General features: G+C 39.8%; 2 protein-coding genes across 4 annotated transcripts in view; one reads left to right on the top strand and one right to left on the bottom strand.

The window, feature by feature from the left end:
• Nucleotides 1-11,962, top strand: part of GABRB1 (gamma-aminobutyric acid type A receptor subunit beta1) — a 125,410-nt gene extending 113,448 nt beyond the window's left edge. The window contains exons 6-10 of one of the 3 annotated variants that reach the window (XR_005819569.1): nt 2,689-2,826; nt 2,938-3,090; nt 4,091-5,550; nt 6,051-6,219; nt 6,332-6,401. Coding sequence is in view for 1 of the 3 variants with exons in the window: in XM_040556146.1 (XP_040412080.1) it covers nt 2,689-2,826; nt 2,938-3,090; nt 4,091-4,341; nt 10,751-11,098 (890 nt within the window). In the remaining 2 variants the exon portion in view is untranslated. Of the gene's footprint in view, nt 1-2,688; nt 2,827-2,937; nt 3,091-4,090; nt 6,220-6,331; nt 6,402-10,750 lie in introns of those variants that run through there. The other 2 variants (XR_005819568.1, XM_040556146.1) reach the window with 2 other exon arrangements.
• A 6,734-nt stretch (nt 11,963-18,696) lies between these two features.
• On the bottom strand, nt 18,697-23,387 carry COMMD8 (COMM domain containing 8). The gene is given in 6 exon segments (XM_040556099.1): nt 18,697-19,191; nt 19,759-19,914; nt 21,489-21,569; nt 21,572-21,643; nt 22,627-22,784; nt 23,249-23,387. Coding segments are annotated over 6 exon segments (531 nt in total). The 5' UTR covers nt 23,292-23,387; the 3' UTR covers nt 18,697-19,170.
• Between the last annotated feature and the right edge of the window lie 203 nt (nt 23,388-23,590).

Raw genomic sequence — 23,590 nt, 5'->3', positions numbered from 1 at the left:
ACATCTAATACACTGTTAACGTCTGCTATATAACATTTCTAAAGCATTTTTTTCTGTGAACAGCAAGATTTATACATAACCAGTTCTTGCCATGTTCAAATCCAATTAGACCTGTGGCACTTCTGCCTAAGTATTTTCCCTTAAGCTTTCAGCTGCGGGTCCAGAAGCAAACAAAACGAAGTGTTGCCACATCAAGGACTGTATTACCATTCCTAGACATTATTTTCTTGGAAGCAGAAGCTTAATGTCTGGAGCTGAGCAATAAGACACATTTTAATGGTTTTGAAGATGGGAAAGAATCTAGAGAGCAAACAAAGGCTTACACATATCAAATAAGATTTATTAATAATAATAATAATAAATTCAAAAAAATCTTGGCAATCACGTAGTAATTGCGCGAGGGAGGGCGCGGGATCGAGGCAGCGCTCCGCGGTGCGTGGGCGCCCCCGCGTGGAAATCCGGCCCCCAAATCTTTGCAAGGACTGCCAAGGAAATCCTGTGTGCTGCCTGTTCAAAACCACAGGCAGTGTTCCTGCTCGATTACTCGTCTAAAAGCAGATTTAAGAAACGTGAATGATCCTGGATAAAAACCATCATCAGCTCTTTCTCATTATCAGTATATCTCTACACTGGCTGAGGAAGAGGCAGAATTGGTGCAAAATTGGAGGGAGGGGTGTGGAACAGGCCACAGCTGATGGCACAGGGCAGAAGAAGCAGGTTCATCACTTTCTTCCACACCCTGAAGCAGAAGCCCTGATTCTCACATCTAAGCCTTCCCCTGGTTCACTTTGCATCAAGCACTTCTGAAACTTTTGGGTAGTGCTCACACCGTTCTTCTTTCTGGTACCAGCCCCTAAAGACAAAGCGATAACTGCGACTGCTACCTCACGTAGCAGATGTCTGTGTGGTACCAAGCCAACAGATAATCAATACGCTTTCAGTGTGAGATAATAGCTTACCTTTTCCTCTATTGTGCTGCATCTTTCTAAAAAGAGGGAAATATTCAATATACTTTTATAATACAGATTTGCAAGAAAAGGAAGTTAAAATTTCCCTGACTTTTTAAAAAGATTCATCAGTTTTCAGTTCCTGCTTCTGCCCTTCAGTATTGCACCACGCATGTGGTTCACGTTGGCCCCATGTCTGTGTGCCGTGCCTTTAAAGCAGTTACTGAAGCCCCACCACCAAGCAGCTGTCTTGACTTTTTCCAATGAGAAGCTCCTGGGCTTCTACCTGAAAGCAATGAAAACCAGCCACGCAGAGCACCCGGCGTGACACCCCTGAGATGGGTTATTTCAAATCAATTGGTATAAGTAATGGAAAGCACCGAAGTTTAAGCAAACAGCAATGATCCATATTACACAGGTTAGTACAGTTTCAGCAGCAATTCAGACAGTTAGCAAACCATGGCACAGTTCACAAATAAGATGTGAACACTTAACCTTGTTCAATCCGTCACTGTATGTTTGCATCAAAAGATATCCGTTCAATAACTGCAGAATTTCTAAGTGGTCTCTCAAGCCCTGTGGCATGCTTTGAGAGCTCCTCCGACTGCCCCCAGGGGACCTGCAGATCCATTTTGCATGTAGTCAGCCTTCCTGAGACGAGCCTATTACCAAGCACTATCATAGGAACAGACATCTCCAGTCTAATATCCCTAGCTAGAAAATTCATCAGCAGTGCATGTAGAATGAAAAGTTCCTAGCTCTGCAGAGGCTTCTTCTGATGCTGTGGTTTGTTCAGTGGCAAAACCACTGTCCAGTTTTGAGTTCAAACTCATGTTTCTATTTGATCTGTGTTACATGATTTAAACCTGTGGTTTAACTCTCACGCCTGAAGGAAAAGTCTAAAATTGGATGAGCTCTTCTTTCTGTCAGTGGGCATCTGGAGAAAGTAGCAAAATGCAATAAACTGGAAGCAGCTTAAGCATTAGTTCAAAAATGACATCAATTGTGAGATTTTGAAATTCAACCACTTTTGAGCTTAATCAAAATGTATTTGAAATTGCTAACAATAATGTTTACATTCCCAATGGTAAAATGGCAGATTAATTTTTAATTACGTGAAAAATAGTCAACATCACTGTTAAAAGAAGGGAGAAGAAACACACTAGTTTTAAAGTAGACAGGAATTTTTTCTATGATAACAGAAGATCAATAATGGTGTGGTCTAATTAAAATATAAAACACTATGAATATCAAAGGGGTAACTACAGCTCAGCCAGATGGTGTCAGATTGTAGTACAGACTCCTGAATTCTTCTGGAATCATCTTTGCCTCTGCTGGATCCAAACTCTGTGTTTTGTCACAGGCTGCACAGGAAATCAAAAGCAAAGCTGGACGTGGAACCTGATTTTACTGTCAGAGCTCCTCCTAACCAGTTTAAAAGTTTTCCTAATGTTATCAGTCTATTAGTAAACTGAGCAACTCAAGCCTGAACTAAAAGCAGTATTATTAGAGCTAGCTAAAAATTGATTTTTAATCTTAAATTCTGTCCTTATTTTCTCTTTTCTCACTTTCTGCACTAAGAAGCTTCCCCTAGGCACAGAGAAGTGGAAGTGGCTTCTGTATAGCAGGAATTTCACAGAACAGCATTCAAGAGCAGCTCCTTCCACTTTAACAGCAACTGTTTAAGCTAAGTGATGAAACAAAAAGAAAAATCAATAGCCAAACTGTGCCTCTGTTTCAGATGGATACACAACTGATGATATTGAATTTTATTGGAATGGAGGAGAGTCTGCAGTAACCGGAGTTAGTAACATTGAGCTCCCACAATTTTCTATTGTTGATTACAAGATGGTATCAAAGAGAGTGGAGTTTACAACAGGTAAGCACCAGCTAGTTAAAAAAGCTCCCCCCCCCCCCCCCCCCCAACCCCAGAGATATCAATGTCTAACTTATCTTAGGCATTAGTCATTGTATGGCTTCTTTCTTTCAGGAGCATATCCTCGGTTATCACTTAGCTTCCGGCTCAAGAGAAATATTGGCTACTTCATTTTGCAGACCTATATGCCTTCCACATTGATCACTATTCTGTCGTGGGTATCTTTTTGGATCAATTATGATGCCTCTGCAGCCAGAGTTGCTCTAGGTAACTTATTTTCAAAATCACCGCAATACATGGATGCTTCTTGCCTTTGAACACAGTAGTGCCAATTCTGTGCAGCTGATTTCAGAAGTATTAACTGTGGTCTGATGCCGTTCAGTGTAGGGTCTTCACTGTTGGGAAGGCAGGCAGATGTCACCTTGCCTATGTCTGATGTTTGGCTCTGTGGTTAGTTTGGGATCCTGACTGACTTTTTTTCATTTTTTTTTCCAATTTTTTTTTTCATTTCATTGATGTTAAAAAGAGTTGCCTTCAGCTGGATGTGTAGCTTGAATGAATACACAAGGTCCTGTGGACAACGGTGGAAACCAATTTACACCAAATAAGCCTGTTTTACCCCCATGGTTGCTTATTTCCCATACCATGTTCTTTCCTACAATTTACCATAAGAACCAAGATCTTCTGCCACTGCTGGTGCTTTAAGGCAGATACCCTCTTCAAATTAGAATGTCAGACAGCCGTTTTCTCCCACCTCTATTTTGACTCACCTCTCTGTAAATTCAACTCATTGTGCCTGTGCATAGTGTTATTATCTAGATACATTAATGGCCTGTGATTAGACCAGACTAAAAATAATTTCATCCAGCTAAAAACAAAACAAAACAAAACAAAACAAAACAAAAAAAACAGAAGTGAGATAGAAATGTTTTAATTCAGAGCACTCCTTTAACAGGAAAAGGTCTTTGGCACAAGAATATCATCTTCTTTTCACCAAAGACCATCATTTTATCACAAAACTTCCCTTTCAGAAGGGAAAGGGAAGGTTTTCAGTCAAAAGTTAGATACTTATTCTGGTTCCCCAGGACAATAAAGGATACTCTATGGGTCAAGCAGGGTTACTGCTGTAAGTAAAGTGTTCCAGAAGTATTTAGGACCTGATCACATTATTAAGCTATCAGCATCAGAATTGCATAGTAGGTGAACAACGCCTTTACACTCATCTCTTCTTCACTGTCTTTTTAGTCAATGTCCACCTCTCTTGCAGGAATCACAACCGTGCTGACGATGACCACCATCAGCACCCACCTCAGGGAGACCTTGCCAAAGATTCCCTATGTCAAAGCAATAGATATTTACCTGATGGGATGCTTTGTGTTTGTGTTTCTGGCCTTGCTGGAGTATGCCTTTGTAAACTATATATTCTTTGGGAAAGGACCCCAACGTCAAAAAAAGACAGCAGACAGGACAGGACATGCTGCAGGCGAGAGGAACAGACTGGAAACAACTAGAGTCCAGGTAAAATGTTCAAATTAACTTTTCAAACATTACTTCTGCTGTGACAATGTTGATGAATATGATGATCGAGAGAAATACTGTTCAAACACATGCAAAAATCACTTAAGATTGTCTATAGAAAAAATATATTTTAAGGAGATTACAGTAACGTATTTTTTTCAGTCTTCAACTCAAAACAGAGTAGGAAACTACAGAATATGTGAATGGCTATTGAGAAGAAGCATTTATTTGCAGCACAGAAGAAAGAAAAGGGGAACAAGGAAGTTGAACATTTACCATTTCAACTGTAAAGATGGACTTTTCTATAGAAGTTGGTACAAAATAAATATTTAATATAGAGTTTCCTTTTATACACAGAAACCTCACCAAAAATAGAAAGCAAAGACAGATTCTGTTGCTACAGTGAGTCTTGAATGAAACCCACACCACTGAATTCTCAGAAATTCTCAGTGGAAAATACGTCGTAATGAGCCCAAAGAATTTTTGCTGCTCTCTTATTTTCTACAATATATTCCATCCAAGTATCTGGATGGATCTTATCCAGGCTACCTCTTAAAATTCTGTTCTGCTGTGGCCTGAGGTGGTAACTTTTGGACAAAAATCTATTTGAGCTCTCCGTTCAGCTTGAAGAAAAAGACTAACATATAAAACTCTTAAAAGGTAAGCCATTAGCTTGATGGATGGTTGCAGTTTCACATACATGTCAGGAAGTGCATTTCCAAAACTGTGGTGTTTTATTAGTGCTAGAGTTGTGTGTCCAACTAGATGTCTTGTGTTCCAGCAGCCACACCACTGCTGTTAGGCGTCATGCTCTCAGTCCCAGTGAACTCATGAGCCCATTAAAAGTCCTTACCTGCATTTGCCTCCTGTCCCAATATGTAGGAGATGCTTTATTACAGTGAATGCACAATTTCAGCTCAGACTTGCAGCAGTCTCCGAGGTCCCACAAATTGTCCTCCACAAAGCAGAGGAGATATGGATTGTTGTCGCCATTTTGGATTGCTGTGTGTAGATACTGTCTGTCTGATTCTGCGGAAAATAAGGAAGGAAAAAAAAAATCCACACACTGGGACCAGCTACTTCCACAGCTTCTGGGCTAATCCATCCTAAGTGAAAAAGCACAACAGGGGTTCATGATGAAGAGGAAAGCCTTGGCTACATAGGCCCCAGCGCACTCACCGGAGTCAGGATAAGAGAGTCAGAGTGGAGGTAAGCTCTTTTTCCTACACATTTGGCTAGTTTGATTGAATATCAAAAAGACCTAGCTCATATAAAAGAGCTTTGTCTAAATGTTATGTTGGTGAAGATTACCCAAAGAACAATAAGCAGAATGGGATGGAATAGATTTATTAACACACTTGAGCTTTTCAGAGCACAACATATATACACCAGCATTCTTCTGACAGCAAATGTAAAGAACACCTATTTTATATGAGGATTTGTAAGTGTTCACACTTTAGGTTGAAATTACATTTTGATACTGAGAACTCTTAAATTCAGTAGAATGCTTTCTGTCTGTACAGTGCAGGTTTGTGATTTTAGATATATGTATACACATAGACAGACACGCATATACATATAGAGACAGATGAACAGATATCAATGAAGTTAGTTATCGCACTGGAGACACATCAGTGTGTGACGTTGTGAGCACTCATTTTAGTCAGTGTGGAAATTATGATGTCCCACAGCAGTATGTCTGTCTTCAGCAGGCAGAATGCACATGATCAGAGCAGAGCAATTCAATAAGCTTGTGTGACCTCTAGCGAAGACAGCTCCCAGCCCTTCTTCATCATCTTTTCAGATATTTCATTGATATTATAATGGCTTGTACTGGAGCAGGGAAAAGCTTTTTTGGAACTCAAAAGAAGTACAGCTGTAAGTATGTGCAGCTACAGGAGATTTATTCCCTTTACAGGGAATCATGTAACCATACAGGGACCTATAACTAACAGGATGTATGTAACAGTGCTTCCTCTTTTTGTGCTAGGTGAAGATATTGCTTATTTCCATCTGACTTACAGCCCTCCCAACTAAAAGAGTTTGACTTCCTTCACCAGATAACAAGCTCATTAGATATGTGAGCAATACTCAGCAAAGTGACCATGATATTAAAACAGAGAAGACCAGACGGAAACTGATACCATCCTACTGTTTCATCTGTAGCTGTTCTCTGCTCTACAGACGGAAGAAAGTGAAAATAACGCCTCTTCAGTTTCACAATTTATGCCTTTCTAATTTTTTAATACATGAAAACAAAACAATGTAACAAACAAGATTTCTATTTCTCTGAATAAAATGTAAAAAAATGCTTATATGTCCTTGTCCATTTGTCAAAGCAAGATGTCACTGAGGAAATCGCCATAGTTATGTATTAATAGAACAAACAGTCCTTTAAGAAAATATTCAGGTGGTCCACATGTGCAGCAGCTTCTGTTTCCCTAGACAATTCTAATGTGAATAATCATTACACAGATGTGTCTTAAGCATGAAAACAGATAGGACGCAATCATAATGCAAGTGGGGAAGAGGATGAACCATTAAGGAGCCAATAAATTACATCACAAGGCAGGTGACAAGTGGTCTCTTGCCCTCTAATTCTGCACAACATCATACCTTCCTTCCAAATCTTCTGTGAACCTCAAAACATCTGTGATGGAGAGCCAGAGACCAGCCAGAGGATCCAAGGAAGGCATAATTTTCTGGCACTGTGGTAGTGGAAGGATAAAAAAGGAGGGAGCACACCACCACACAACTAGCTCAGCCTTCATGTAAATCCACACCTGAATAAGTTCATCCCTGTTGAGTATAACCTGTTTCTTTGAAGAGGAGATTGTGATACTTTTACTGCAGATAAAAGAATATCTGTTAATCAAGAAATTCTGTTTTCATCCCAGAAATGGCCAGTTTACATAATAAAATTTAGGGCAGGATTCATCTCTTTCCTGGTCAGTAACTTTATCCTTGAGTCTCCAGCACAGCCTTTCTCCACGAGCTTTCTGCCAACAAATGCCACCGTTGTGTTTCTAAACAATAGTCTGAGCACACTCAGCCACGCAGACCCAAGTCTGTGCTAAATCACCACAGATTGAGCATCACAGATACTTCATTTTCAAAAGGCAAAAATTACATGGTTTTTGATGCCCTTATGTTTTACAGGGAGAGAACTTGAGACTCCTTAATGCAGCACAGTCTTGAAGAAACAAGCAATGCCTTGCAAAATTTAAGCGTATGATAAAAGATATGATCCATCTAAACTGAAGATGTTCCAGGATAGCAATATAACAAAGAACATTTCCATTAAGAAACATAAAGGCAGTATTTGAAAGAATAAATGGGTTATATCCAAGCAAGGAAAAACTACTCAGGGTTTGTTATGGCTCATCTTTCCTACCTAAGAAGAAGGCTGAAATGCTCCACTCCAAAGCCAGCAGCCAGCCAGTGGGCCAGAAAACTAAGGAGTAGACAGAGCCTGGGTTCAGCCCACCCCTGATCTTCTTCAGCTGCACAAGTTTTAAGAACATTTTGGAGTGAACTTCAATAAATTCTGAAAGGGTTTTTTAAGACACAGAAGCTATGAGTCCAACTATTATTTGACTATTAGCCCAACTTCTTGTTGCATAAGCAGAGAATTTGACCCAGGTACATCAGAAGGACTTTTATACTTTCCTGAACTAATTTATTAGAGGTCCGTGTAAGGCCCTTTGCTCTTCAAAGCCTGCAATTCAAAGACTGAATTGTTTCATGATGTATATAAATCATCTCTCCTAAAATGATCTAAATAAAACTGAGTTAAAAAAATAATAGGATAATTCATAATACTTAACTTAGGAACTCATATGCTGCTTGGCTTGTAATAAACTGCCAGGACATATTAATTTGAGAAACATCCCTATGAATCAATTTAGGTTGTAAGCACTTATGTAGTTGTCTTCACAAAAGAGAAGCCATAATAACTGCTTAATGATGCTTGCAATACTGTTATTACTATTACAACATTAAAGTAAATTAGTTTAAATATTAGATTATACAATCAAAGACAGCTCAAGGAGTTATTCAGTAAAACTGAAAAGAAAATGTTGACCCATCAAAACTTCTGGTATTATTTTTTTTTTTTTTTTTTTTAATCTCATTTTACTTGGAGAGAAATCAAAGAATCATAGAATGGTTTGGGTTGGAATCTCCCACTAGATCAGGTTGTTCAAAGTCCCATCCAGCATGGCCTTGAACACTTCCAGGGATTGAGCTTCTCTGGGCAACCTGTTCCAGTACCTCACCACCCTTATAATAAATTTCTTCCTTATATCTAACCTAAATCTACCCTCTTTAAGTTTAAAACCACTACCCCTTGTCCTGTGAACTACACTCCCTGACAAAGAGTCCCTCTCCAGCTTTCTTGTAGGCCTCTTTATGTACTAGAAGGCCACTATAAGGCCCTTATAAAGACACTATAAGGCCACTATTAATCTGAGACCTTTACTTTTTCCACAGAAAACTTCATAATTTTCAGGCAATGATTAGTCCCATAGCTACAGCAGTCCTCTAGAGAGTAAGAAACCCTAGCTTAGATCTTCCTTCTGCACATATTAGAAGACTTGACCTAAAAAGTAGAACCTCAGTAGCCCATATCTCAAGTAAACATTGCAAACACCATGCTGGTCTGTGACCAGCTAGCCTCTCTAACCCAGAATATTTAAGCTTTTCCCACTAAAACGGAGGTGGAAACTGCGACATTCGCACTAAATGATCATTTCAGTATATAAAGAATCAGTTGCTAAACCTCACTAAGTGAATTCTGTGTCTGTGGTGACTCCATTACTCCTTTTAGAAGGCTTTTTTTCCCACTGCTCTCCTGAGAGGCTCCTGTACAAACAGTCCCTTCAAGTCTTTGTTTTCAGTTAGCAAATACTTAGTCTGGCAGAGTGTAAATGTGCCAGTCGTCATCACACATCCTTTTATCCCAGCAGCAATGGGAACAAACATCTTGCACACTGCCAGGTGGAATGGAGGCTTTCACTGGCTTCCTGCTTTCCTCCACTGCAGGCCCTGGAGACTGGATTTTCCCTGTGTGCTCTACTTGGAGATTTTCCTTGAATGTGCTTCAAACCCGATGTAGATTATTATACCAATTCCTCACTCTGCTATATATTTCTGAAGAGGTAAAGCCCAGAGTGTGAATAATGCATGGCATATCACTGCTGCTTCAATAGACAAGATATTGTCAATGGGTGATTTTTTTTATCTTTTGTATGAAGGCTTACACAGACAGCCTTGTATCAATTGTGGTATATTTGGAGCAGACATAAGGCCACAGTATATGAAAACCAATTTTAATAGTAAGCCTCAAGGCAAAGTCTTAAAAGTTTCATATAAGAGGTCTGTTTCCTGGTGTGTATTTCCCTCATTTAAGATACAGTGGAAGTTTAAATATCTGGGAATTTGAAATATCTAGGAAATCTTTATGGGAAAGTCAGAATTCATATTGGAAATACCAGAAACATCTTCTGAAAGAGGTTCTACTACAAACTGGTGGAAACCTAAAGATAAGTGAAAAAGTAAACCTCTGTAGTAATGCAGCCATTCATGTGTGATCACACTCATACATGAAAAAAGACAATGATACCAAAATGTTTATGTTTGTGTATATATATGTATATACCGGTTGCCTTTTCCAGTTCTTTACTCAAGTATTTTAAAACAGTGCCCTAACAGCACAAATAAACATGTTTGAAATAACTACTTCTGGTAACAATTTTAAAAAATGCAACTGCATTTAAAGTTTCCTTAAGTAAAATGGAATCACCTATCTGCAGATGAACAAGTTAATGGTATGCTGTGGGGAGCAGGGATTTCCATCTCTACAAGAGATTAATTCTCCAAAATTAATTATCACCACAAGATTTTTACAATAACTGATAAAATTTATTTGTACATACACATTCTTCATATGATGAATCCGTCATCACAAAACTTTTTGAAACTAACCCACAGCACTAAAACTGTACAAAACTGTATAAAAATGACAGAGACAGGAATGTTTTATTTTCACCTTGAGTACAAGAGTAGGGTGCCAGGTCACCAGACATTAAACCTCAGTATTTCATATAGATCATGATCTAAATGAAAGATAAAAGTAGAAGTGTTCCGTTATGGAGGATGTGATAACTGAGTTAAAAGGTCTCAGACCAAGAAGCTGGGTCAGGATGGAAGATATTTAGATGCTTAACAGCTGATTTCATACTAGTGAGGAAAGCATATTCAGCATCTTTTCACTTCTGTCAACAAGATGCAACCATCCCTGCAGTACCAGGAGCAGCTCAACAGTAGAGCCAGAAGGTACCTGCCCATCTGGGATGCAGCTTGTGCTGGCTGAGGAACTTAGCTAATTCACATTCCTTCCTTGTCACAGGTTGATCCCCATGGAAACATGCTGCTTAGCCCACTCGACATAAGAAATGACTTCAGCAGCTCAGGCGTGTTCACAAGCCTCCGTGACACCCAAGCCACCACGTATACATACGACAGCACCAGCCTGCAGTACAGAAGAGGCACTTCCAGCAGAGACCTCTACAGCAGGAGTGCTCTGGACAGGCACAGGCTTCATAAGAAAGGACGCTTACGAAGAAGGGCATCCCAAATCAAAGTCAAGATCCCTGACTTGACTGATGTTAACTCCATAGATAAGTGGTCCAGGATGGTCTTTCCCATCACATTTATTCTTTTCAATGTTGTTTACTGGCTGTATTATGTACACTAGTTTATACAATACACTACCATTACCATACACTAACACATCTGGACTTGTTTGTTTTCCTTCTCAATGTTGTTAACTACGAAGGACTGCAGTAACTGTGTTACATTTCCAAGGTAAAATACCCAGCCATTGACTACTTCTAGATTTAAACTTTCAAATCAAACAAAGAACAACAACAACAAAACACAAACAGACACCATATTCAGATCAGAATAGTACAAGACTGCTCTCAGAGAGTGAGCCTGGACACATGGCTCCTGAGATGTTGCTTCTGCCACCGTCAGAGCTCAGATTAGGCTATAGCCACTGCATATTGCCAGACATAACCCCAGCCAAGGAGCTGCAGGCAAGATGCCAGCAAGGTGCGTGCAGCTGAGGAGCAATTGGTCGGTCATCTATCTGTATCAAGTACCTTCCCCTTCCTTATGGTCAGCTTTTTCCTAATAGTGTTTATATTAATTTGCCTAACATAGCATTTTATTGAAACATAACTATTATAAGTTAAATTTTATTTTGCGTTGAAAGCGTTCATACTTTTAGGAGAGTCAAGGTATACAAGTCAATATGGCCTATGTAAGTAACAAGACTATCAATCATCTACAGAAAGAAACACTGATCAGGACAGTAGGCAGCAATACACACATGTAGGCATTAGTAGAGAATACCAATGTGCAGTCTGGAAAGCTTCTTAATCAGTTCCTCATTGACTGGTGTAAGGTCTACTGATGACCTTATCACCAGTTGACATACAACTTTGCCTCAGAATGTAATAATAAAAGAAACTATTGAATGTTAACATTTGTCACATCTCGCCAGAACTGAACCTCTTAACAGATCAGGACACACTGCCTCTTCCCTTTGCTTGTGCAGCAGGCCTCTACAGAAAGAGTCTAGAATGATAAATCACTAACCAAGAAAGGCAATATCTTTAATGCACTCATTACAAAGTATGTGAGGCTGCAAAACAGGTATTTGGCATTGCTTATTTAGGGGGATCCTCGAGTCTATCAGTTTTGTTGTGAGCTCCAAAGTCCCAGCCTCATCCCAGGTTCATTGGACATCAGGTCCAATGTGAGATGATTCAGAACAATATTAATACAGTCAAATGAGGGTACAAGTCATATGACTGTGCCCACTCTAAAATAATTCCAAATATTTTTTCAACATTTGCATTGCATCAGCAACCCTAAGTACTGCCCCACATCATCTGACTCAAACTGGGACAGTGTAATTAATTTTTTAGTCAAATTTTTAAAATGCTTAGACTGAGAATACTTTAATGACAACTAATAATAATACATTGATATCTTGAAATAAATAATACATAAAACATCGGCCAGTCTCGCATGCTAAGCAAGCTGAATGCTTCATAACTGCAAGAAATAGCCCCAGGAGAGCAACGGTAGTAAGACCATATTTGCTGTCCATTCAAAACACACACACCCCATTACATGGTTTTGAATTTAACAAACTGGCATTAGAGTTTATAAGCACATTAGAGTTTATAAGACTAAGTCAATGAGCCAGTGAACTTGCAGGCCTCTAAACCCCTCAGGCTGCAATCTCTCCCAGATGCATTTTTGGAGAGGTTTTCTTTGTTTGTTTTCTGATGTTTGTTTGTGGTGGGGTTTTTTGTTTTCTTTTTTTTTTTTAATAGATTGGTACTCATTACACATCATGTTGCCATACTTTGGCTCAGCATTAACTATCTCAGTATTTAGGAGAATAATAGCTGTAACACCTTAGAGATCACTGCATACTTCTCTTTTACAACAGTAGTTTCTCTATGTGCTACAGAACACCAGAAAAGGCTCCTCTGATGGTCTAAAAAACCTTCAGTGTAAGGTTGAACCTGGTTTCCTCTCAGCATTAAACAAAGCACCTAGTACAACCTCTACATAAAATCCACCAACAACTATAACTTTGCATACACATATACGCGTATCCACCTGCTGCTGTCAGTTATAAAGGTACCCAACCTCAAAGGCAGTCTGCAACCCACTCTTAAAAAATAGCTCCCGATTGTTACACTCAAGATCATCTAAATCAAAAGAGAAAATGGAAAAAAAAATAGCTTTCAGATGTTACCCCACTCCTGTTAACCTCTCTCCAGCCCAAGAATACAAGTTCAATGGATTGGACACCCTTAAGGGCAGAGGAGAAAAAAAAAGACCACAAAGATAGAAGTAATAACTAAAGTATAAAAGTATAACAGACTCAAGGCCAGTTTTGTGGTTATACCCAGAAATAAACTCAAAGAAGGCAATACATTCTGCACATTTGTAATGTAAGATGTGGAAGACAGCTGATAGTGACCCATGCTTTTGTACTAACTGATTTCCCAGAGATATTCTGAGAATAATTTAAATTACTGGGTCAGTAATTTAACCCAGCTATTCCAGTGGTGTGGAAACAGAGACATTACAATCCCTCCTTACTGCTACAGCCATGTGGACATTTAGGAAGAGCCAACATCCAACGCAATACTGAACAAGAATTTAAGTAATAAAAAAGGATACTTTGCCTTCTGTTTTAAGATTGAAGGTCTGCTCTAATGGTCTTCAACATATTTTCTTGTAGACTCCTAGCATCTAGATACACATAATTTCTAGCTTGTATACCATCTGGCTAGTTCATATACAGGTGCTAACACGTGGGCTAAAAGCAGTTACACATACAGTGCCAAGAAAGAAAGAAAGAAAGAAAGAAAGAAAGAAAGAAAGAAGAAAGAAAGAAAGAAAGAAGGAAGGAAGGAAGGAAGGAAGGAAGGAAGGAAGGAAGGAAGGAAGGAAGGAAGGAAGGAAGGAAGGATATGGAGCTGAGGAAAGGTCACTAACAAACTAGGAGCTGTGCAAATGCAATACTCCTTCAAAGTGGCATGTTCCAGAATAGCAGGGTCCAACCTAATGCATCGGGAGTCCCTCGGTGCACGGCACAGACAGGAACCCCAGCCCCGATGCAGGTTTTGTACAGCATGCACCAAGTCCTGGCTGTGCTGAGGGCTGGAAGCCACCATCCTGAGTGAGGAAACAGCTGCCGGCTCTCAGCAGTAAGATTTGGAGCAGGGGCTAAAAGCCACATCACACACATGGGCAAGCAATATCTTACCCCAGAGCCAGCATCTCCTGCCTCCTACTGAGCTCCTCTCGGCATATTTAACCACTAATTCTGGTAGGGAAAACAGAATTTGGTGTACAAGCTTGCAAGGCACATCTGATTTAAACAAAAACCTGTTTCTAGCCTTAAAAGAGAATTAAACCAAAACGGGGGAATAGGGTGCATAACCATAACTAGCACATTTCTTTTTTCCAACTGCTTTTAGAAAAAAAAGAAAAAAAAAAAAAGCAGAACACTTCTCACTTGAGAGCAATAGCTTGGCAGCAAGGAAAAGGCAGCGGTTATTAGAGGCACAGGATGGAAAAGAGGAGCTATAATAGGGTACCCCTGTACTTTGCCATCTGGTGTTAGAAGTTAGTGAGTACAAAAGAAACAGCCTCTTCCCATGAGTAGGCTGGAGTCATCTGAGTGGCTTTAAACAATAAAAGTGAATAACAGACACTTTAGTGCTAAGCTCCGTCACTGCTATATTTTGGGAGTTAGTTTGCATGCCCTCAGGAGCAGACTTCAAGCTCAGTGTAGATAAGGTGCTATTGCTAACTAGATTTCAGCTAGGCCCCCTTACAATTTGTGTTGCTGTTTCATGCAATTCATGAATTTGAATAGATTTAAATAGACTTGTACTGGAAGTCCTTTTTAGATAGCTTTCCCAAGGATATGATCTTCTGTCCCTGCGTGTGTGCATGACTGTGTGTCTACCTGGGAATATGCCAATAATATTTGACTCCACTAGCAGTTTCAACCAAAAGGTAACAGAAGAGTAAGCATCTGTGATGTATTATATTCTTACAAGTTTCATCTAAACAGGTAGCTGAGGAGAGGGCAAAGCTCCTGTTAAACCATCCCTCTTTTCCGGGAGAAAGGGAAGTGTAGCCTTATTAGCCATCAGAGAATCCACTTGGCGCTGCAGTTCACTACCCAGATCCACAGAAAAAATGGGGTTCATTGGTTCTCGTAGTGTTAAAACTATTTTTTTCAGAGTTATAACAATCTGTTAATCTCACTCTAATCTTACTTCTCTTCAGCACTATCCCACTTAATTATGAATGAAATGGCCAAGGGCTAACCCAGTAGGTAGCCTCTCTGAAGCACATAGCTCTCTGAGAGCAGAGCTGATTAATCTGATGGTTCACATCTCTGAAACATCATTGGCTCTGTTTTGACCTCGTTAACAACACATCACCTGATGCTAGGAATCTTTCCCCCCAAATAGTCCTCCACCAAAGCAGTCCCTGTGAACCTGGAGTAGTTTCTAGTTAGAAAAGGCTCCAGCCCTTCCAGTGCCTTTTATTGCTGTTAAATGATTAATCTGAAGGTAAAAAACAGCCAGAGCTTCTCTATGTTATGACTCCCACTGGTGCTAGCACATATGGTGAGTACCTTTGAGTAAAATTCCCAGCTATAGACACCATGAAGGGTTTAACACCCAGTATTATCCTCCAGAAACCAGCCTAAAATACAATCTTCTGCTCTTGCAATGACCTCTGCACAGACTGGCCTGGTCAGCCCTGGGCTGAGCTGTTTTGAAACCCACAGGCTTGTAAAAGTCCACAGGATGACTCTTTGTGAGATCTGTCAGCTTCTCCACTTTTGGCAGTGGTCTTTTTTTTTTTTGTCTGGAGAGGTCTTGAAGTAGGTATAAAGCACAAACTTGCAGAGGGAATGAAGTATACTGCCAAATGTAATTGAAGTAGATTCAAAGTAATAAAAAACTATAGACTAACGGTGCACTTATGGAAGCATGCTCTAGTAGCAGAAAAGGAAAAAGAATCACTTTTTTTTCTAATACTTTATTATGTATATTAATTCACAATTCAAAGTGTTACTAAAGTGTGTATACTTCAGAACAAGCTGTTACTGTTCCTTTCAAATAAAAGCAATTTTGTCAGCATGTTTCTTATCAGAAAGGCTTCCTCCAGATCTCAGATACTTTTTACAGGCTAATTGAGGTCTGGGTCTTCTAAAAATACATCATTTCGACATGCACAATTGCTTTGTTGCAAAAGCAGTTTTATTGTAGTAGTCACTTCCATGTTCACAGCTTGCTGGTCTGATCCATTTCTGATTTACTTCAGCGTGCCTGAAATGATTGATCAAGAAAACTATGTTTTTTTCTGAAATCAAAGAAAGGTTTCTGTCAAGTGGAGAGACATGCAGTGAATGCCACTGGGGGGCAAGTAACGTTCTTTTTATAATTCACTTTTATACTTCGTATCAAGATATGCTGCATTTTCTGATTCAAACTACAGGTCTGTGTATGCAATGTGAATTTCTGTGGGTGCTTTTTACATGCTGAAATTAAAACTACATACCGTGTGTGCATTAATTATATGTACCTTTTTGTTAGGGCCTTTGGTTCAAAGAGCCTACTGTACAAAGTTTTGTTTCTAGTCTTAATTGCATGTTTAATAGGTCTGCATATGGTACCTGAAAAAACGCAGAGGTTTTACCAAAAGATATTTATGACACATTTTTCTTTTTTTCCCCTTGAATGTAGTCTACATTTTTGAAGTGCCATTCTTCCATAAAGTCCTTAACACTGTGACTCTTACGTGTGATGATCAACTAAGCTAGAATGGACCAAATTGTGACTTCACTCAGAATCCCACTGACTTTGAAGCAAATTGAGTATGCTCTGAGAATCAAACAATGCCAAATCACACAACTGTCCAAGCAGTTACCAAATTAATGTGGACAGAATCAGGAATGAGTGAAGAGGAACGAGCTCAGTAAAGAGTTACGCTTTTGTCATGTGAGAATACAGCTGCACACTTTGCAGTAACCATGATTCTTTGTTGCCACAGGCAACTGCGGCCCCCAAAATGAGCTGCTCCCCAATGGGTACACACTGCACTAGAAGAGGTTTTGTCTTGAAGGAAGAATTTTTTTTACAGAGAGAACAATCAATCAGTGAAACAATCTTCCCAGGGGTGGTAGAACCCCCATCACTGGAGGTTTTCAAGATGCAGCTAGACTGGGCGCTGGATAATCTCATCTAGGCTTCCTTTTCACATGAAAGGCTGGACCTGATGATCTGTGGAGGTCCCTTCTAACCTGGGCTGTTCTATGATTCTAAGAGACAATATGAATGTATGTCGATGAAACGGGCTTAAAAGGTCAGTACCCTCTGGGAACAACAGTCGCAAATTAGCGTGGTGGGATATGCAAACACCAAAGCCATTCAACTGACCATAACCACCTAACTAGAGCACAGGCCTGGAAGCACACAGAAAAAACAACTAGGCAAAGACGAAATTAAGTTATTTCATGTTCATGGAGTCTCTTTAAATCCTTGCCCCTTGGTCTAATTCCTATACCTTCAAAAGGAATAGGATTGCTTCCTGATCGCCCCTTAGTGACAGACTCACATGACTCCTCACAATCACAGCCCCTCTACTGCTTTTCGCTTCCAGTGCAGTGCCTGTGTTTTACTCTGCTCACAGCATACAATTTCTCCAGGGTCTAGCACGTGCACTGCAGTGCTTTGCGTTACATGAAAACCTGAAGCATGGGAACGTAATGCCAACTTCTTCAACTAACCACCTGCTCCTTAGCCCAGAAGGGAGCACTGCTGGGCATACTTCATGCATAAACTCTCTTCTTACTGCCTTGACCCCACAAACTTGTCTTAGATGTTTCCATTACACATACATTCTTACTATTGTCTGCCTTTGCATTCCTACCTGCATTCATCGAAGTATATTTGAAGCTGAAAACAGCATAAGGGGTTTTGTGAAATCTCTAGCTTTTTGCATCAATTTGGCCTGGTGCAGTTTCCACAAAAGCTTTACTGTCACAACTGAAGACCTTTCTTGCTCCAAAAGTACCTACTTCTCAGAGCAGAGAGAACAAAACCATCTTCTGATAGATGGTGTGAAGCATCTTTTCTGTTTTGCCCATTTAATTTCAACCTACTGGAGGTCATTATGTTTTTTACGCAGGTTAGTTTGTTTCCCTGTAGAGCCACAAGGTCAGGATGCACGTTATCTTCAAATGCTCTCCCATCACCATATTGTAGCTCCTAGCTCTTGACTGTTCCACTGGTGTTCCTCTCTATCTTTAGCCATTCACACGTTAGTGCTCTTTGCTCACTGTCAAAAACATCATTTGTATGATTATATAAACAATACTCTGACTTTCAGTAAAACCCACCATTTATAAAAAAAAATAGCTCTTGCGCACTTATTGCTGTTATGTCATAACACAAACTATTTCGTCATTTAAATAATTGTGAAATGATTCTGCACCCTTTCCTGTTCAATGCCTCAGTAAAGGGCAGGACAAGTGTAAGATGATAGTAAAGATGAAACGCCACCCTGTATCCTTAGTCCTGGCTGATCAGGAGGGTTGGACCAGACAACCTCCAGAGGTCCCTTCCAACCTCAACCATTCCCTGACTCCATACCGCTTTTGTTGTAGTGCTGATTTTCTCTGAGCATGTAAAAATATGTCTGAGTTTAGTGACTAAATACATCAACAAACAATTTATTGCAACAATACACACACAATCAACTATTTATTCACTATTTACAAGTATAAATACATCACTGATACAAATATGATGTTGTGTTCTTCATTATCATGGCACTTTAGATATGAACAACATACTATGCAACTAAGACTCCTTAGTTGTACTAGGCACCTGCAGAGTCACCCCCCAAAATTTAACTGAAACAAATAGCACATTATAGCACAAAAGTTATACTTTTTCATATTTCTATAAACCTTTAGTACTAAAAGCAACTGCACACTGAATTTTGTATTTTTGGTTTAACAGAAAAAGATTTTGTTAGTTTCATAAGAGACTTAGTGTATTTGGTCACAAGTCATAACTGCCTTCTCAGTTCAGCATTTGACAGCATGAACAGCTTCTGACTTTGCAGAGAATGTTTCTTTTTTTTTCCCCAAGTCAATTGGGAAGCCATTGCCAGCAGACATTATCGATGATCTGAATTCTGTCATTTCATTTGCAAGACAACCTTCAAAAAGAAGAAAAGGGATGAGATCAAAGTTGGATGAGACAAAAACTTAATCAGTCCAGGAAATACACCTTTATGCTTTCTGTTACAGTATACATAACTGTATAAACATATCTTTTCCCTGGAAAATGTGCCATCCCTCTGCCAGCTCTCTTGTACAACCTCACAGTTACTACTTCCAGCCACTTTCTTTAGCGCTTACCGCTCACTAACCACTTCATAGTTCCCCAAAACCAAAAAAAGCAAAACGATTTTCAGGTCCACTAGAATTCCCTTTACATAAAGCAGACGGGGGCACCATTACTAGAATGAATTCCTCCTTGTCCTCACCTAGAAGTATGGACATGACAACCACCCATAGCTTCTATACAGACTTTCAAACAGACATGGGGAACATGGAGACTACTGAAGTCTGTTCTGGAAGAACATTTGAGGGCTCTCATTTCAAGAGACCAGCACTTGTATCTGGACTAACATTTATCTCACTGGGAACTTCGTAGTTATTCAGAGGTCTCACACCAGCAAATTCACAAGGACTCAGGAAGACAAGACATCAGTAAAAGCTACCTTATTAGCGGCTTCCAGTGCATTTATTAGGTTCTGCAGCTCTTCCTTATTCATTTCTATAGAAACTGGTTTAATTTCACCGTTTTCTCTCACATCCAAATCAAGATTGAGAAGTGGCATTTGCAGCATGGAGATCTTATCACTGGAAAGAGCAAGCTAGGAAGATCGATGAAAAAACAACAAAATGTAAGGTGGAGCCATTAAGTTTTTATGCTTTCACAGCATCAGATCTTTACTTTATATTGAATGGGTGCTACCAGAACAAACATCCACATGACAAAACTAACTGCTCACAATCCCTGCAGGCTTTTTTTTTAATTTGTCAAAATAATTTGTTAGAATTACTGGTTTGCTACATTTTTGTATTCTAGATGAAAATGAAAGATCATGGCTCTTTAAAAGTGAAGTATGTAAATTCTGAAGTCACTTTATAATGTTGACTAGCATAATTATTTTTGAAGGGGGCAGTAGGGAGAAAGAGGGCAACTCTGTGCAGTTTTCAACTCTCTACAGCTGATCAAATATTGTTTATCAGATACCCTACTTGACTGATACTGATGAAGATTATATACCAGTTGTGCTGGTGTCTTTTTTGTTTACTATTATACCCACTCTGGTATAAGTGGGCCTTTTATAAGGTATTAAGTAGAGGATCAGTTAATAATACTGTTCATCAGCACTGTACAGAACTATTTTATTACTCAGAGCACAGAAGGCGTTACAACAAAGGACAGACAATCTCCTTGGTAGGATTCAATTAGAGCAAGTGAAAAAAAAAAAAAACAAGTTCAAGGAAGGAAAAAAAGTTGTTTAAAGTAAAATTAATACAAGTTCAGACATGTACCAGAAATGTATGTCACGCAATAGGAAGAAAGTAAAAAAAACTTCCATGAGCAACAGTTAAAAGAAACCACAAGCAACTAAAAAGTTCACACGAGTCTGGTTTATATTTTTCTCAGCAGTAAATGCAGTTAGCAAGATCAATGATTAATAACAGCTCATCTGAAGCACAATACAATGCACATTTGCTCTCACAAAATCTTGTCTTTGGTTGGGCAATGTTCTTTAATTTCACAAGCTGTTTGCTACACAAATTATTTAACACTTGTCGAAATGGAAAACTATTCAACTACTCCCATGGACTAAGTAAACAACATTACTTATGCGGTTTACATTTTAGTCTTTGTCATAGTTTAATGTAAGCAGCAGTGGCTTTGTAACCCCAAAGCACCATTCAATTTTAGGTAGGGCAGTCATCTTACTTACTATCACAACAAATCTAAAGATAAATGATTCCAAACTAATTAAGTAGCTGTTTAATACAGGAATCTAGAAGTTTGAAAAAAAATCAGGGAACCACATCCTACATCAGTGTACTACTCTTTATTTTAAATAAATATTTCTTCTTCCTTTGAGTAAAAATACTGTCTATTCAAGTCTCTAAATCATGACAGCATACAAAACTCTGAACACTTCCTAGGAACACTTTTAACTCCTTTTAGGAGAGAGAAAGAGAGAGAAACTGCAGCATTAAAACACAGAATTTTACTTTCAGTTTATACAAGTGTCTGGTAAGTCTTTGGCTTGTTACTATGAATGTGGTTTTCTGTTACCTTTAAAAATTGAGCCATGCCCCAGAATCAGCTGGCCCTACTAAGGAGATATAAAGTTACTTCTACATTGCAGGACGCTTCTTTTATATTCAAGCAACATTAAAGAAAAATTCACACCTTTAATTGCCAGTCAAAATCCTGCAGCTGGGCACATGATATTGCATTTACTCTTTCTACCAGTGCATTCCTGATTTCTTCTTCTTTCTGCCTTTTAGACACTTTGTGATCGCTTCTTGATAGTTTTCATTTAACTCCTGTATCTGCTGAGCAGCCTACAAAAATCAAAACAAAAGTTATGACGGTTTAAATTACTAACTAAAGAAATGAGATGTTCCACCTGTAATAGTTCCATTTTTTAGGTACCCAAGCTTTTATCTAGATGTTATACTATGCTCCACAGCCTCAGCCTTCTCCATGTCTGATAGACAGTCAGTATTTATTACAGCAATGCAAAATAAATAAATAAAAAACACACCAAAATCAAAAACATCAACAATGTTCTTGTTTGGCAGTAATTCACAGTTGATGCACGTGGGCATTTATACTAAAAGAGACCAGAGAACGAGGCCTCCTTATGCCATTTCAAAATCAAAACATCATACACAACCAGTCAGGTTTAGCTCTGAAAGCTTCTGAACATCAGAGTGGGAACAAATACATTAGCTCAGCTGAAACACACTGATGTACACTTTTCCACAGTTTCACAAGTATCCTTGTTAGATCTAACTACTAGCAGGTAGTCAAAAGAATAACAACAGGCAAAAAATGAGAATCAAGATTCCTGATAATGGAAAAAGCTTTTGCAAAAGTTATACATATTGGAATGCCATTGAACGATTGTCTCTATGCTGCATGGTCTGCCCAGTCTAAGTATTTTGAAGATTTACATACAGTTTATTTACAACAAACAAGAGCATGAATTTTTATTTCTATTGAACAGTAATGACAGGTTATATATTTTAAGGAAAACATAGATTTAATTTATAGTACTTATCAATTTAAGAAACTAAAACAGTATTTTATCAAGTATTATTCAGCACTGTTTAATAAAAATGCCATCCATTTTTTCTTGTAAAAGACATCTCATTTTACCTCCAAACATTGCTTGCTTTCTACCTGTTTGAGGGTACTAAAATTTTGTCTGCTACTATTCAAATGCTACACTATAGAAATATTTTAGGGCTAAAAAAACTAGAAGGCTAATCACTGCAGAATGATTTCTCAAAGTCAAATCCAGCCAGTGATGAGCCCTTACCTCTTCATCAGACAAGTTCTTGCCAACTGCAGTTTTGAAATACCTCCTTGTTTCTCCCAAAACCTCCATCCACTCCGCCAAACTCCAAACACCGCCATAGTCCTGGTACCGAGGGTATGCCCGGCCACATATGCCATCGACTATCTTATGAAGGAACTGGAACAAGGTGACACATAAAGATATTGAATTTTAAAAAATACGTTAAAAACACGTCGCTATCACTGTTAACCTACACCAAATTCATCAGGCAATGCAGTTATCCCCCCTCAGCCCCTGGGTAGGGCCTCAGGCTCCCCAGAACCGCAGCATCCCTCTGGCAGCCCCTCTCCGAGCACCAGGGGGAAGCAATGGCGCCGAGGCCGCTGCCTCCCCAGCAGTCTCAGCTTCAGGCAGACCTTGGGCAGAAATGAGCAGGAGAAATCCCCGCTGCTCCGGGCTGAGAGAAGGGGAAAGAGCAAAGCACGCCCCAGCCTGGGCGCCCTCAGCGCCTCCCCATATTTTCGCTTTCGCTTTGGAGAGGCCCGCAGGGGTCAGAGCAAGAAGACAACCCCACGGAGAGGCGCGCTGAGGGGACAGGGCCCCGCTGCCGGCCCCAAGCCCCCCAAAAAGCAGGCGCCCCCCACCCGGGCCCGCGCCGGCGGTAGCTTCTCCAGCAGGCACAGCATTTCCCGGCCCTTCCCTCAGCGGTCCGCAGCCCGCCCTCGCCCCGGCGGCGCGCATGAGCGCGGGGCAAAGGCCCCGCCTTTCTCCCTAAGAGACCGGGGGTTCGAGGCCCAGGCCCGCTGCTAGGCCGAGCGCTTTCGATTGGCTGCCTCATGGAACCGTTGAATCGTTAAAGTTGGAAAAGAGCTCCGAGTTTATCTGGTCCAACCGTCCCTCAACCACCAATATCACCCATAAAACCACGTCCCTAAGCACCATGCCCAACCTTTCCTTAAACAACCCCAGGAAGGGAGTGTGCGAG

This window comes from Cygnus olor, chromosome 4, assembly GCF_009769625.2.
Source record: "Cygnus olor isolate bCygOlo1 chromosome 4, bCygOlo1.pri.v2, whole genome shotgun sequence".
Taxonomy (NCBI): Eukaryota; Metazoa; Chordata; class Aves; order Anseriformes; family Anatidae; genus Cygnus; species Cygnus olor.
This window is presented reverse-complemented; position numbering and strand designations above follow the sequence as displayed.